The sequence below is a fragment of the Gymnogyps californianus genome, chromosome 13 (genome assembly GCF_018139145.2).
Source record: "Gymnogyps californianus isolate 813 chromosome 13, ASM1813914v2, whole genome shotgun sequence".
Lineage (NCBI taxonomy): Eukaryota > Metazoa > Chordata > Aves > Accipitriformes > Cathartidae > Gymnogyps > Gymnogyps californianus.
The window spans coordinates 6,037,438-6,050,537 of NC_059483.1; the positions used below are offsets into that span (position 1 = coordinate 6,037,438).

The 13,100-nt window shown below is 44.3% G+C and overlaps 1 protein-coding gene across 1 annotated transcript in view; it reads right to left on the reverse strand.

Annotated features, from left to right (window-relative positions):
• Positions 1–5,645: 5,645 nt before the first annotated feature.
• The window catches only part of LOC127021668 (uncharacterized), a 35,924-nt gene continuing 28,469 nt past the window's right edge, over positions 5,646–13,100 (reverse strand). Inside the window, exons 10-11 of the mRNA XM_050904862.1 lie at positions 12,178–12,295; positions 5,646–5,926 (exon numbers count right to left, since the gene is read on the reverse strand). Of these exons, the coding sequence (XP_050760819.1) occupies positions 5,731–5,926; positions 12,178–12,295 (314 nt within the window). The 3' untranslated portion in view covers positions 5,646–5,730. The remainder of the gene's footprint in view (positions 5,927–12,177; positions 12,296–13,100) is intronic.

Sequence of the window (13,100 nt, forward strand, 5' to 3'; positions counted from 1 at the left end):
CAAGAGAGGTTTGTAATGGAATAGCATAGTATTTGCCATTTTGCTATTTACCAAAAGCCTTGTTTTAATCAGGGCTGTAATTAAAGCCCTTAATCATTCTGAACAGTTTCAAATGAATGGCTTCTCTCATGCGTTAACATATCATTTATGCAGCAACTGTACATGTAAGGTAGTGTCAGTAGTCTGTCTGGACATAGCCTATGGAAACATAAATCTATTTGTCGGTATTTTAATACAAATCTGAAAATGCTAGTTTACACATTTAAGAAGCTGCTACAAACTGTCAAGCAAAAAAATATGTATCTCGTGAATTAATGACGCTTCCTAAAGACACAAACTGCGTCTGTACACAGCATGCTGTGCTGGTGAAAGGGGAGCAAATAGAGCATGGCAGAAAGCGCTTGCAGCTGCAGTGTGGGGTTGTGTCCCGAAGGACATCTTCCAGGGGAGGGCATATTGTCCCCACACCCAAGCCAGCAAGGGCTGAATTAGTCCTCATCGAGCCCCAGTTTGGGAAAGGACTTTAACAAAAGTGGGAATGGGTTCTACAGCCTTCCCTGATGCCTGGATACATTTTCGGGCCACCCCTGGATTCAAGAACTTACTCACGTATTCAAATGGGAAGGGATTGAGGGGGGAGTTACCTGTATTCACCCATGAACAAGAGTCTTCGTGCGTTTGCTACCGCCAATAAAGTCCTGGTACCAGAAGCTTCGTGGATTGCGATGGAGTCATTTGGGGTGCAAGCAAATGAAGGCGAAATCCAGGCCTTGGTATCGAGAGGTATTTCTGGGTAACTCGTGTGTTTTGTCAACGTACTCTGCTTGGTCCCTCTCCCCTTCTCTCTGTTTGCCTTGAGGCGATGGGGCGACAGCGGCAGCACTGGCAGCAGAGCAGGGGAAAGAGGTCAGAGAGGTCAGGTGGGGAAGGGAGAGCTCTGGAGAAAGAGGAAAGAGGCACGGAATGGAGAAAAGACACCAGGTAGGTGAAAATCTAGCAGCAAACACTCACTGTGATTTCAGAGTTTTGAAGAATTTCAACCTGTTATGGTGAGAAGGCATATGCTGCAAGACTGCATTGGGGTTCTCCAAGGAAGAGCATGTATTTTCCTTCCCTGCTTTAAAGAATTAAAACAGTGTGGAAATTAATATATAGTCAGATTTATAATCATAGTGTAAAACACATACGGTATCAGGCAAGGCTGGGACAGGTATCCGATTTTCAGTCCTCAGCTCCTTGCAATTCCCCTCCCAACAACTGTTTAATTCTCTCTCTTGAAGATCATAAACCTCTTGTTCCCAGCTGCTACCGCTCCCTTCTGTTCCTCCGTCGGCTGGCTGGAACGGCAGCAAGAGCCTCCCAGAGCTTCTTGCTCCCTAAAGGAGTGGGAAAGGCAATCCCTCTCTACCTTGCTAGCCAAAGGTGCAGGAATTTGCCACAAAACCGTTTGCCCTAAGGGAACTGCTGATTTCTTTAAGAAAATGTTCCAAAATGGGTTTTGCTGAACTTCCAGCAAAACATTGGCGTGTTTCTGAGGAAGAACTGGTGGACTCACAGTGCTGTGGTGTATTCCACAGGGAGGCCCTAGCAGAGGCATGGAAGTCCTCAGCAGGGCACATCAGGGCCTGGGCCTCCCAAAAAGCAGAAAAGCACAAGGACCCGGGTCCTCACGGCATCTGGTAGGTCCAGTTTCCTCCACGTGCAGCAGAGAACCGCGACAGCCACATCTCACAGTGCACAGTCTCCTCTCCTCCTTTGCACTGGAAATTTGAACGGTCCCCACTGCATTTGGCCCAGTTACGAGCTGAAACAGATAAGTAAAATGCACCTGTAGGAAACACTTTACTGACCTGCTGCCCTTGGCTTTGCATACCCTCATACTTGAGACACCCGTCTCCCAGATGTCCTCCAGCGTGAGAAATGTTATGTGTGCTCTTCAGGGCTGCAGCGTGGAGTGCCATCAGCAGGTATTCCAGGTCACTGCTCTGGGTCAACAGATGTCACCTGCAGCACCTATGTCTTCAGAGGTGTCACCTTAAAACATTTCTTTCAGGGTGACCAATGATGGATGGATGAGCTAAAGGTATAAAATCCCTCTTTTTTTCTCAGAGGCCACAATAGCATTCAGTTCCACTTCCATGTCAAGCTCAGGTCTGCATTTTAACATATACATCGAGGAGACTGTGTTTAAATAAAAGTCTAATATTATGCTTTTGAATAGAGAATTTACCTAAGTAAATAATTATTTTTAAACCCAAGATTTAGGCAGCTTTAGTATTCCACATTATGCTAATGTTTGACAATTACTAAGTGTGGGTATCAGCCAGCATTTTTTTTTTTTAAGTTTAATTTAAAGCAATTTGACATGGAAAGGTTATTACTTTAGTTGCCAATAAAAGCTGTACTTTTAACATAAGTGTACACCAAGCCCTAGGGTATGTGACTATTATCTTTTCTGCAATTATGTGGTGTTCTACATAAATGTTTAAAAAAAAAAAAAAAAACTTAGAAATATCAAAAGTACTAACTTAGCTACAATATAAAAGTTGAAGAGCAGAGCCGGGAAGCCCGGCTCCCGCAGACACAACACAGGTTGAGGTTTCCTCCTAGAGGTACCGCCGGGAACGGCGCCGCCGCCCGCCGCCGCCCCGCCCCTGCCCGCCGCCGCCCCGCCCTGCCCCGCCCCGGCCCCGCCCCTGCCTCCGCCGGGGCTGAGCTGCCCTGAAGCACCTCACCCAGGGCAGGTGCTGCCATTTCGCGGCTTCACCCGCATTCCCCAGAAAGGTGCTTTTTTTCCCCAAATGTTTCCTCCCCCCCCCCCCCCCCCCCGGTCTTCTGTGCTACGAGGGGAACAAGGCTTTCCTTGCATCCCTCTTGAGCTCTGTTTTTCCCTTATAAGGGGAAATCGCCGCTTCCACTGGCTTTAGGGCTGTGTTGCCAGAAGGGACCCCACGAGTGTAGCAATGAACCTCCCCTTCTGCACAAGGCCGGGTGCGATCCCCGTGCCTGGGGAGCAGGCACCGCGCAGCAAGGCACAGATCCCAAGCCAAACGCAAAGTTTGGTCCTGTCAGACAGAAGCACCGCTGCACGGTCAGCCTTGCCTTTGAGTGGAAATCAGCCTTTTCCCCCAGGAAATTACAGGGGAGACCACAAAGAGCCACAATGCCATGGCCTGAGCCCCTAAACGGACGAAGCCCTGGGTATAGGCGTGTGGAGGAGGGAGGTGAAAGCCTGTCCTGAGGAGGAGACAGGCCAGCTCACACATGCGTGGAGAGAGGCATTTCCCTCCTGCTGCCTGCTCTCCTCCAGGATTCATTTCTTTGGCCAAAATGAGGGTGCCATGCAAACCAAAAGTGCCGTGAGGGTGTTCGCCCGTCACCCCGGGGACTCGGCACCGAGTGCCGTACTCCCTTGGGCTGCTTAGTCTTGAGCCCCTCCTGTATCACGGAGTGAGAGACGGCCTCTTCCACCGGCCTCTCGGGGCCAACAAGAGGCAGAGCCGGGGTCTGCGTGGGCGCACGGCAGTGTCTCCAAACAGGGTCCAAGCCCCACATCAGCCTGTGCAGGTAAACTCACTCCTTTCTGCTCTGCCCGCTCAGCCCTTCAAAGGCAGAGCCTGGGGGCAAACAGATCAGAGCGAGACAAACTCTAGTCCAAACACTAGAGGCTGCTTAGTTAAGAGATCATTTTGATTTTTTTTTTTTTTTTAAAGTCTGGAGGTTTTTTTCTGTCTGGGTTTTGTTTTTACAGTTAATTTGAAGCTTGTGAAAGTCACAGCACGACCCTTGCTGGCTGAAAAATCTTCTTCCCAAAAACACCCGGCACCAGGCAATGAACTTCAGCTTCCTGCAACGCCCTGCCAGCGCCTTTTGGTGCTAACCTGCAACCATCTCCAGACAGGGAAAGGGAGTTCAGCCTCAGCAGCCCGTTCAGCCCCTTGTCTTTCTATTGAGAAAGTGAGAACATTGGTTACAGTTCCAGTGCCAGCTGCAGTTCATGTTTCAAATTAGCTAAAGTTTGTTATTTTACACTTTAGGTAGGAGCTGCAACAAACTGTTCACCAGCAGTCCAAGCGATAGTATACAAGCCCCTCTAGGATCCCTTGGAAGAGCTCCTGATGAGTTCACCAATGTTTGCACATTAACCTCTGGGTGAAAAGCCAGCCAGAGGGATGTGAGAACTCCACCGAGCCCTCCAGAGCATGACACAAAATGATGCAAGTGTAGGAGCTAGGAGAGAAAAGGTTTTGTGGGCCCAGAAAAATAATAAAACGTTTAAATCCTTAATTGTTTTTCTTGAAGATTTATCCAAAATTGAGCTCTCCTTAAGCCTGTGAGTTTGCAGAGCATTGTCAATAAATTAGATCATGCACACAAGGCAGAGATTTCAAGCCAAAAATCTCTAGCCCTGAGTCGCTTAACAGCAACACTCCCCAGAAAAACGACTCGAGATGAAACATGAGATATATATTAATTATCAATGGTCTAATAGAAAATTTAATGAAGACAAGTATCTTCTTGCACTTTATCCACGATAACGATGATAGTACGTCAGCGAGATGCATACCTTACAACGTGGCGGTGAATGTCAAGTCTGAAGCCATTATAGCAATTCACCACAATAATGGCTAGCCAATGTATGGACTTGTAGCACTTAATCAAAGTAATGACATTCATCCACAATTATTTATGTTATGGTAACAAAGAGCTGCCAAATGCAAAACAAATGACATGAGGATTTGCAAGTGAATTCTTTCCCGTAAATTCTCCTTAGGTTATGCTTAAAGGCCCTCAGGATGGAAGTCTGTATAAATTCAGAGCATTGTCAAAACGGTGGTGTTATTGTGCCACATTTTACTGCCTATAAGCAAAGAACCCAGCGCTATTGCCGAAATGAGCTCTTCAGCCAACAGAACGGTATTGATATCATTTGAGCTGGCCCTGATTTACATCCGAGAGTTGTCTTCAGAATTTTACAGGAGGAAAAAAAAACATTTGGAAGCCAACCTTTGCTTACATCTGCCTATCAAGGAAAACAAAGACCCAGTTGCATCAACACTTATACGTGTGTTTAACTTAAAATATATGAGCAGTCCCCACTTACCTCAATGGGCTTTGGATTAGAGTCATTATAATTACCAACCATGATTCTCTATTAAGTGCAGTACTTTTCTTTCAGGGGCATTTATGTGGGTGTTTGTATAAAAACACTGTCAAAAACTAAGAACACCAGTAAATATAAAATGGCAACATTCAGGTTCAAATGCAATGAACTAATTTATTTTTTTTAACACTACATCCAACTGTTTTTCACCACTCACAGATGTCACTGGAACAACTTGAATACAAAAAATCGCCTAAGAACAATGTACTACACAGACCAGCTTATATTGATTGCTTTAAAAATGCCCCCTGTTAAACTAAGTAATAGCCAAATCTCACTGCAGTAAATGTGCCTTTATATCATTAAATACTAATTTAACAGAAATCTGAATGCATAGTGAAAAACATGAAAATGCTGAAAACGAAAGATTGCTTTTTTTTTCCTTTTTTTTTTTTCTTTTTTTTGCATTATACGAGTCTCCAAAGCAACACTCGAAAGAAGAAAACAATCATTTCATATTAGCTGGCCACTTAGCTGCGCAGGCCAAAACTGGGACTAAGCTAAACTCTACTCCGCGCTTTCCAAAGTGACCTATGCCCCTGGGAGGGGAGGCCGGCGGACAGCCCTTACCACAGGCTCTGGCCTCCCTCGATGACCAGATTATGGCCCGTCATATAATCCGAGGCTTCGGAGGCCAAATAGACGACGGCAGCCTGCAGGTCGGTCACCTGAGCCAGCCTCCCAGCGGGGATGTCCGCCAGCCAGCGCCGCACCAGCGGCCGCAGCTCCTTGGAGCGGATGAGCGGCGTGTCGACGATGCCCCTGCAACGAGCACACGTGCCAAGAGTTTAGGACCGGCTTTTCCCCAGAAGGATAAGGCAGCACTTAGAGGTTTTCGAGAGGTTCATTCGGAAGGAAAACCGTGGAACGGCACAAAGGAGGCGCGCAAGTCAGACCTGCTCTGCCTCTGCTGAAAGGCATGATGCAAACTTCGGTAGCGCTTCTTTCCTATTGCCTTTCGCCACTGCCGGGCAGGCTTAGAGGTTTTCTTTAAAGTGAGTACGCACATACTATCTTCTTAGCTACTAGCAGTACCCACTTACTTTTAGGTTACTCGTTGTAATCACCAGTTTAAGTTTTTTTTGTAGAAAAGAAGCATGGCATTGGAACTGAAAGCACCTTGAACCGGGTCTGTCGCGGCTCTTAGGAACTGTCGTCCTTCTACCTATTTCTCTTCTCATCGCTTCGCAGCATAATGTCACACAGCGTGCTTGTGTACAGCCCAGAAACTGAAAACAGCCCGGCTTCCCATATGTCAAAAAACGGAGGAGACAAAAGCCAGCGCCCTTCCGGGCACCAGACCCTTTTCACACAAAAAAAGAGAGGCAAAGATAAGCACAGCACGCCCAGTGCGATTCCCCTTAAACCAATACCCCAGCAAATCACACCGCATTTCCCTGTCTGGCCTCTTCTACATTAATGAGTGACTACACCATTTATTAAAACTCTGCTAAGTTCATTTTCTTCAGGTGCCCTAAAAATGAGTGATGCTCCAGAAAGCACAATGCAGGGCGAACATTTGGCTGGCTTTTATGACTTTAACTGCGACTGATTTGTCATACTCCTCCTTAACAACATATTTGTATTTTGCAAAATGTATAATTTTTTCAGCCCCTGAACAAATATATTTACATAACTGTGTCTAACGAGAAATTACATTTAACTTCTCAGAAATGACAATAACTAAAACCTGAACTGCCAATTCCACTTCATTAGTGTGGTAGAAATGCATTCCAAATGTTAATAAAAATTCCAACATGCTGATAAATTAGCGCTTCTAAGGAGCATGTGACACCTTGGTTAACATATTCAACCTCAATTATATTTCTCTTCAGCACCCTGTTATCTGGAACCTTTGCTGGCAATCAGAGGTGCTGTTTTTCAGCGGCCAATTTTCTAGATAATGTAGCTTATCAACACTGTGGGTAAACTTGCCAATGAAATCAGGCTGCACTGAACCACACACACGCTAATTGCATCTCTTTTTTATGCATATTTACAGACTGTCACTTCAAAGAAATCAGTGGCCCATTGAGGCAGCCAGTTAGCTGGAAGAATTGCCTCTTGCAAATGAAAATTAGCAAACAAGCTAGTGATAAATATGAAATGAACAAAGTATAAAAATACCCGTTTTGTTCTGAAACTTCATCGGCATCCCAATTTATACTTCCAAGGAAATAATTTTTTGAGACACACTGGATTCTGGGTATGAGATTTACCTTTTGTTTTAAATGAAGGCTGAAATCTGCTATTTACTCTGTTACGAAGTGGAACTAATTCAGACTTTCCCCCAAACATTTCTGTTTTCACTAATCAGGCAGGATTTAAATATCGGCTTTATTTTTTTATTGGAATTGTCAATAAACACCAGAGCAGTTCAGAAACACCAAGTGATGCAGCTCGCTTAAGCTCTGGCAACGTAATAAAATCAAACACATTCCAGTATAGGACTGCAGACAGTTTACTTATTTCCCCCAAGCACAGCCCCCTGCTCTCCCCCCTCGCTCTCCCAAACTCCTTGAGAACTGGTTTTCTTCAGAGAGAAACGTGCTTTGAGCAGCAGTCGTGAAATATATTGGACTCCTTTCCCTTACGTGCCTCTCACCGTGCTTACAAAACCATCAACATAATCATTCTGGCTTTACACTATCAGAGATCAGAATAAGATCCATATGATTTTATAGTTTTTTTAATTTACATATCTGTTTTAACCCCAAGGGATTGCAGATTAGGGAATATGACACACAGTCCTCCAGCACAACAGATTTTGCTAAAAAAGGACATTTTTCAATCTGTTCAGAAAAATGATCTTTGGTCCGATCACTGCAACCTGTACATCACAGCGCTGTGCCTCTTGCTGGACCTTTCTTTAGGTTCACTTCAAGCAGCAAAAATTTAGATGTGTAACAAAACTTCATTATAAATTTTTGTTACATAAATGAGAAAAAAATATAGCGCAAAACTTAAAAGTTGCAAACACACATACTGATGGCACTATAAATATTAGGCATGTCATTGATACTACACATCTTCTGGGAAAGCTTTGGTGCCAAGTTGGGCAATTTAATGTTGTCGAACCCTTTTAGGCAGATTTTAGTTGGCTTCTAACCAGTTCCAGCAAAGACAACTGCCAATGCATTAATTCCCTACCTCATCTCGTATGCAGTGCTGAGCCTATCAGTACTTTCTGTTGCATGTCAATGTAATATCAAACTGCTGGTTCCTTAACGTTAGATATGAGCATCAATATTTCATTATTGATACACAGGACAATTTGAGACATTAGGGAAAAACAAAACAAAACAAAAAAAACCCAATTGCCTAAAACATTTCCACTTCGAGAGACACATTAGGAAAAATATCACTTACCAGATACTTAACTGGAATTGTTATGTGCGCTCAATCCCCAAATGAGAGCAAAAAAAGATTCCATCTGTGTGTAACTTGATTTCTTTCAGATGAGTTATTAATTTGAATGAGTTAAGTACACTCCACTTAATCAGGAAGTGTTTAATCACAAGATCCACTTAATTGGGACATCTCCCACGGAATTAAGATTTAAGTCCAAAGATACTTACCAGCAACGACTGCTGCTTAATGGGGATAGTAATGCTGCTTAATTGGGATGCCTTCAGGTGATGCTGGGGTGCTCCTTCTCCTGCCAGCTCTGCCTCTCCTTCCCCCGTGATGGGGTACACCCAAAACCTGTGGGGATCCTGCCCTACCTGCTTTCTGACTCCTCATACGCACCGAGCTAAAAGCCCGGCACAGCACCGTGCAGCTGCCTCTGTACTGTCCCAGGGGAGCAAGGCAGGCATGCAGGGGACAAAGCCTCTTTGCTCATCGCAGCCCAAACCCAAATCCCTGCAGCCCAGCAGTGGGGAACATGGTTCATCCCCTCGGACTGCTGAGTTTCACTGGGTCTCCGACAAGCTGGCCTGGCTGTGGCTGTGGGTTGAGCTAAAGATCAACTTCCAGCTGCCCGTCCCAAAGGTCATCACATTATGGCATTTTATGCCTTGCAAATCAAGCAGGGAGATGCAATTAGCCCCCAAAATAGACATTGATTCAGTGCAATGGCTGCAAAAATGAAGCGTTCCAATGCTGCACACACCAAAAACCAGAGACCCTCAAAAGTCCTCTGCTCCGTCACACCCAACGCACTTCACGTGTGCGAGGACCAGCAAAGGGACTAAAACACACCGTGGGCATCGGCCGCCCGTCAGTGCTCTGTAAAGGTCCCTATTCGCAGCCAGGTCCCCTCTGCAGCCCGACCCCCACGTCCCTTTCAGGAAGACTCCAGCACCTTCTTAATTTTGCACGGCACCAGCTGCGCAGCAGGCTGCGAGGCAATTGCACTAGGTGGTGGCAGAAGGGCTGAGCACAGTTTCCACGATACACGGAGACGCTTGTTGCTGCATGGAGCAACAGGCGAAGTCAGCCAAAGCATCCAGGGAGTCTTGGCCACCTTCTCCCCATGGGTATGAGGCTTGCCTGGCCAGCAAGAGAAGCCTGAATCTTCAATTTTATAAATGCAATAAATTATCCTCAGGACCTTGCCATAACGTTTTATGCATTGCTAACTTTTATGCATTGCTCTGCATAAGTTTTATGCACTCATTAAGAAATTAAGTTGATAAAAAGTGACCAGATAGGAAGAGGGAAAAAAGGCCAAAAGGTTTGCATGGTGAAATAATGTTTAAGGCCAGACTGGAGTGTTTGGAGCTTCAGACAGTGGTACGCTGAGAGTGCCTTAAAGCATTAATGCAACCATGAGTGGGAGGGGCAAAGTACTTACGGACACACTTATATATTTTACTTATCCAGAGGTTATCTTGGGTGCCATCACGCCCTGTATCTACCTCGGTGCTCCTCACACTCCTCAAAATACCCTCCTGTTGTAAGATGACTGCGTGCTAGGTTGGACATCCATGCTCAGAAAGACTTGTGGATTTGCGACATTTTTCAACCCTGCGAAGTACTCTGACAGCGTCGACAGATGCGCTGTTGCATTGAGGCTACTGCCTGGTGTTGGGTACTAAGTTCAAGTGGGTTGAAGATGCCCCTGTGCCTCGGTGAGTCACGTCAAGAGACACAACGACGAGACCGGTGGGGTCCACGGTTCTGGGGATGGGTCCAAATCTGCACTGAAACGCAGGTTCACATCTCATCCAGGCAGAAGGGTAAACGTGAATATTTATTCACTCTCAAGCATATGTGGCTTTTGCTCGTGGTGAGGAGAGCTCTGAGCTATACCAAGCGCTGTAGGCTCCTTCCTCTCAATGCTACCCAGAGCTGCCGGGGCAGCCCCGGCACGAGAGGCTCAGCCAAAGCTTTGAACTGCCGGGAGGAAAACTCTGCCTGGCTCCCGGAGTGGTTCAGTCCGGGTCCCCAGCTGCGTTAGGGGGAACTGCTCTGTCCAGAACGGGGGACCTTAAAGACAGCAAAAACATTTGTCCTCTGTGCGCCCTTTCTGGCTATTCCTCCACAAAGAACACCCCACCCCACCCCCCCCCCCCCCCCCAATCCTGTTGCAGGATTTTGAGCTCAGAGCTAGAGTTTAAGACAGGTAGGAATGAGCAAAATGCAACCCCGTTTTGGCTTGAAAAGCAGAAAAAGAGAAGCATGACTACTTTTTCTCCATGCTCTGACAACTGCCTCCAGAAACATAACTTCTTCAGATATGAGCGTATGCTTCCAACTTATACAAAACAACGCGTTTTGATCATTCGGTGGATATTTTTTAAATTTATGTAAACCCTCTAGAAATGGGTAATTCCTCATCTAAGAGCCTCCTTATCCGTGATTGCTGTGAATGCGGCACTACTATCCCACCTCTGTTGGTAAAGATTATCCATGTGTTTTCAGACGCAGTTCCTGCCAGGTCCTACTGAGCTTCCCTAATTCCCTTCATCTCCCCTGGCTCCCGAAAGCCAGTGTAAATTCACTAGCACTCGTTGTGAGAACACTATTGCAGAGCTGATAGCATGGGCATGGGGAAAATCCCATTACAAAGTAAGATGCTGTTTAAAGAATCTGTGGATCAGATAGAGCGACGGCTGGAGTCACTGGTATAATTAGTAATAAATAATCATAAGGAAGATAGCTAGCACAAGAAGTGGAGAGCAGACCGACAGTAAAAACAGAGGCACTTGCCATTGAGCTCTGTGGTTTTATTTTTTTTTTACTCCACTTTGTGGATTAAAATATGTTTTTCCTAATTTGATGTACATTATATCTTCATTATTACAATTTAACTCCTGGGTTAAAATCCTGCCCTTCTTACTTACTCTGATTGACTTCAATGGTCTACGGAATTTGACCGCTTCCAATTAACGCTATCCACTTGGGTTTCTGCTTAGCACTATCATGCACTGTTAATTGTTTAATAAAATGACTGTGTTGGGTATGTGTGTGAGAAACAGGGAGAGCAAAAGTGTATGCGGCAAGAAAACTTTTCTTTGTGAATAAATACCATAAAATAAAACATACAGCTTTAAGCCTCTAAAAATAAGGAAAATGTAATTTGTAATAAATAAATATATATATATATTTACAATATTACACCTGGCCTCCTGTGATTGTCAGAGCTGAACAGTATCTCAATTACAGCAGTACAATGTGGCTTTTAAAGTGCCTATATATTTGTCTCAAGTAAAAAGGGGAAAGAAGTATTGTCTATTAAGTGTCAAAAGCCTTTTCTTTAACCACAGAAGGCTTGGACAGACTAAGGAAATATTTCAACTGGAAGAGAAATGCTAAAAACTACCCTTCACGTTATTGGAAAACCTATTATCAAATGCTAAAACCTCTTCTTAAATCCCTGAGTATACACAGCAACAGAGCAGGCTTGGTTCTAAGTATTTAAACCTTTGTTAAGCAAAAGACAACATAAAAAGGGATGCAATCCACCTGCTAATTAGAAACTTTATTTGCCGAGATACTGTTCATTTGAGCTTTTTAGAACATTTCATTCTCTTTGTACTTTCAAAACGAGACTACATTTTACTTACGGGGAAATGCAGTTGACTTTTACTCCTCTGTCAATCCACTCGGTTCCTAATGTCTGTGTTAATTTTACGACCCCGGCTTTCGAGGCGTTGTACGCCAACTGCTTCTGCGGGTGTGGGACTAGAAGGGATTCAGAAATAGAAAATTATTTATTCTCCACAAATGAAGATAGCTTAGGCACTACGTGGACAATTCCCTGCACCGAGATGAACTATTTGCCATTTTCCCTGATACTAGGCAGGGAGCAACAAGAGTTTAGCCGCCCACAACACAAAACTCTAAATCTGTATTTTGCCATCTAACGTTTTTGCCTCAGCAGCTGGGCTGCTGGAAAAAAAAAAATGGAGAAAAAAAAAAGAAATAAAGAAATTTAAAAGGTTCCATATTGGAACCTTTTGGAAAAACCAAAAACAATGTATTAAACATACATGTGCAATATTTGACTACTCCCAAGAAAGATAAATAATCATATACACACATGCACATACATATATTATACACATATGTATGTTTATATACAAAATACTTGTACACTGTAATACTAATAAAATATAGTATAGCATAATGATATGATACGATATAATGCAATATGATATAATGTGATATAAGTGCATGAAAGATTTTATATAACATATTATATTATATATAGCTTCTTGGAACAAATTATTCTCCTTAATTTTTAAATTATCCATAGTCTGAAGCAAACACATCATATTATCTAATCAGTGTTTGTGTGGATGTGAGCACAGGTGCGTCCCAAAAATTCAGAACACCCACCACTTGCAAAATCTGAAGCCTTTGAAAATGTCTCAGAGATGTCACATGTCAGTCAGAGAGGGAAAATGATCGGCTTGCTAATTACAATGTTCAAGCTTGTTAGTGCTGTGTGCTCGGGTGGCTCTGCCCCTCCACCAGCTCTCACACT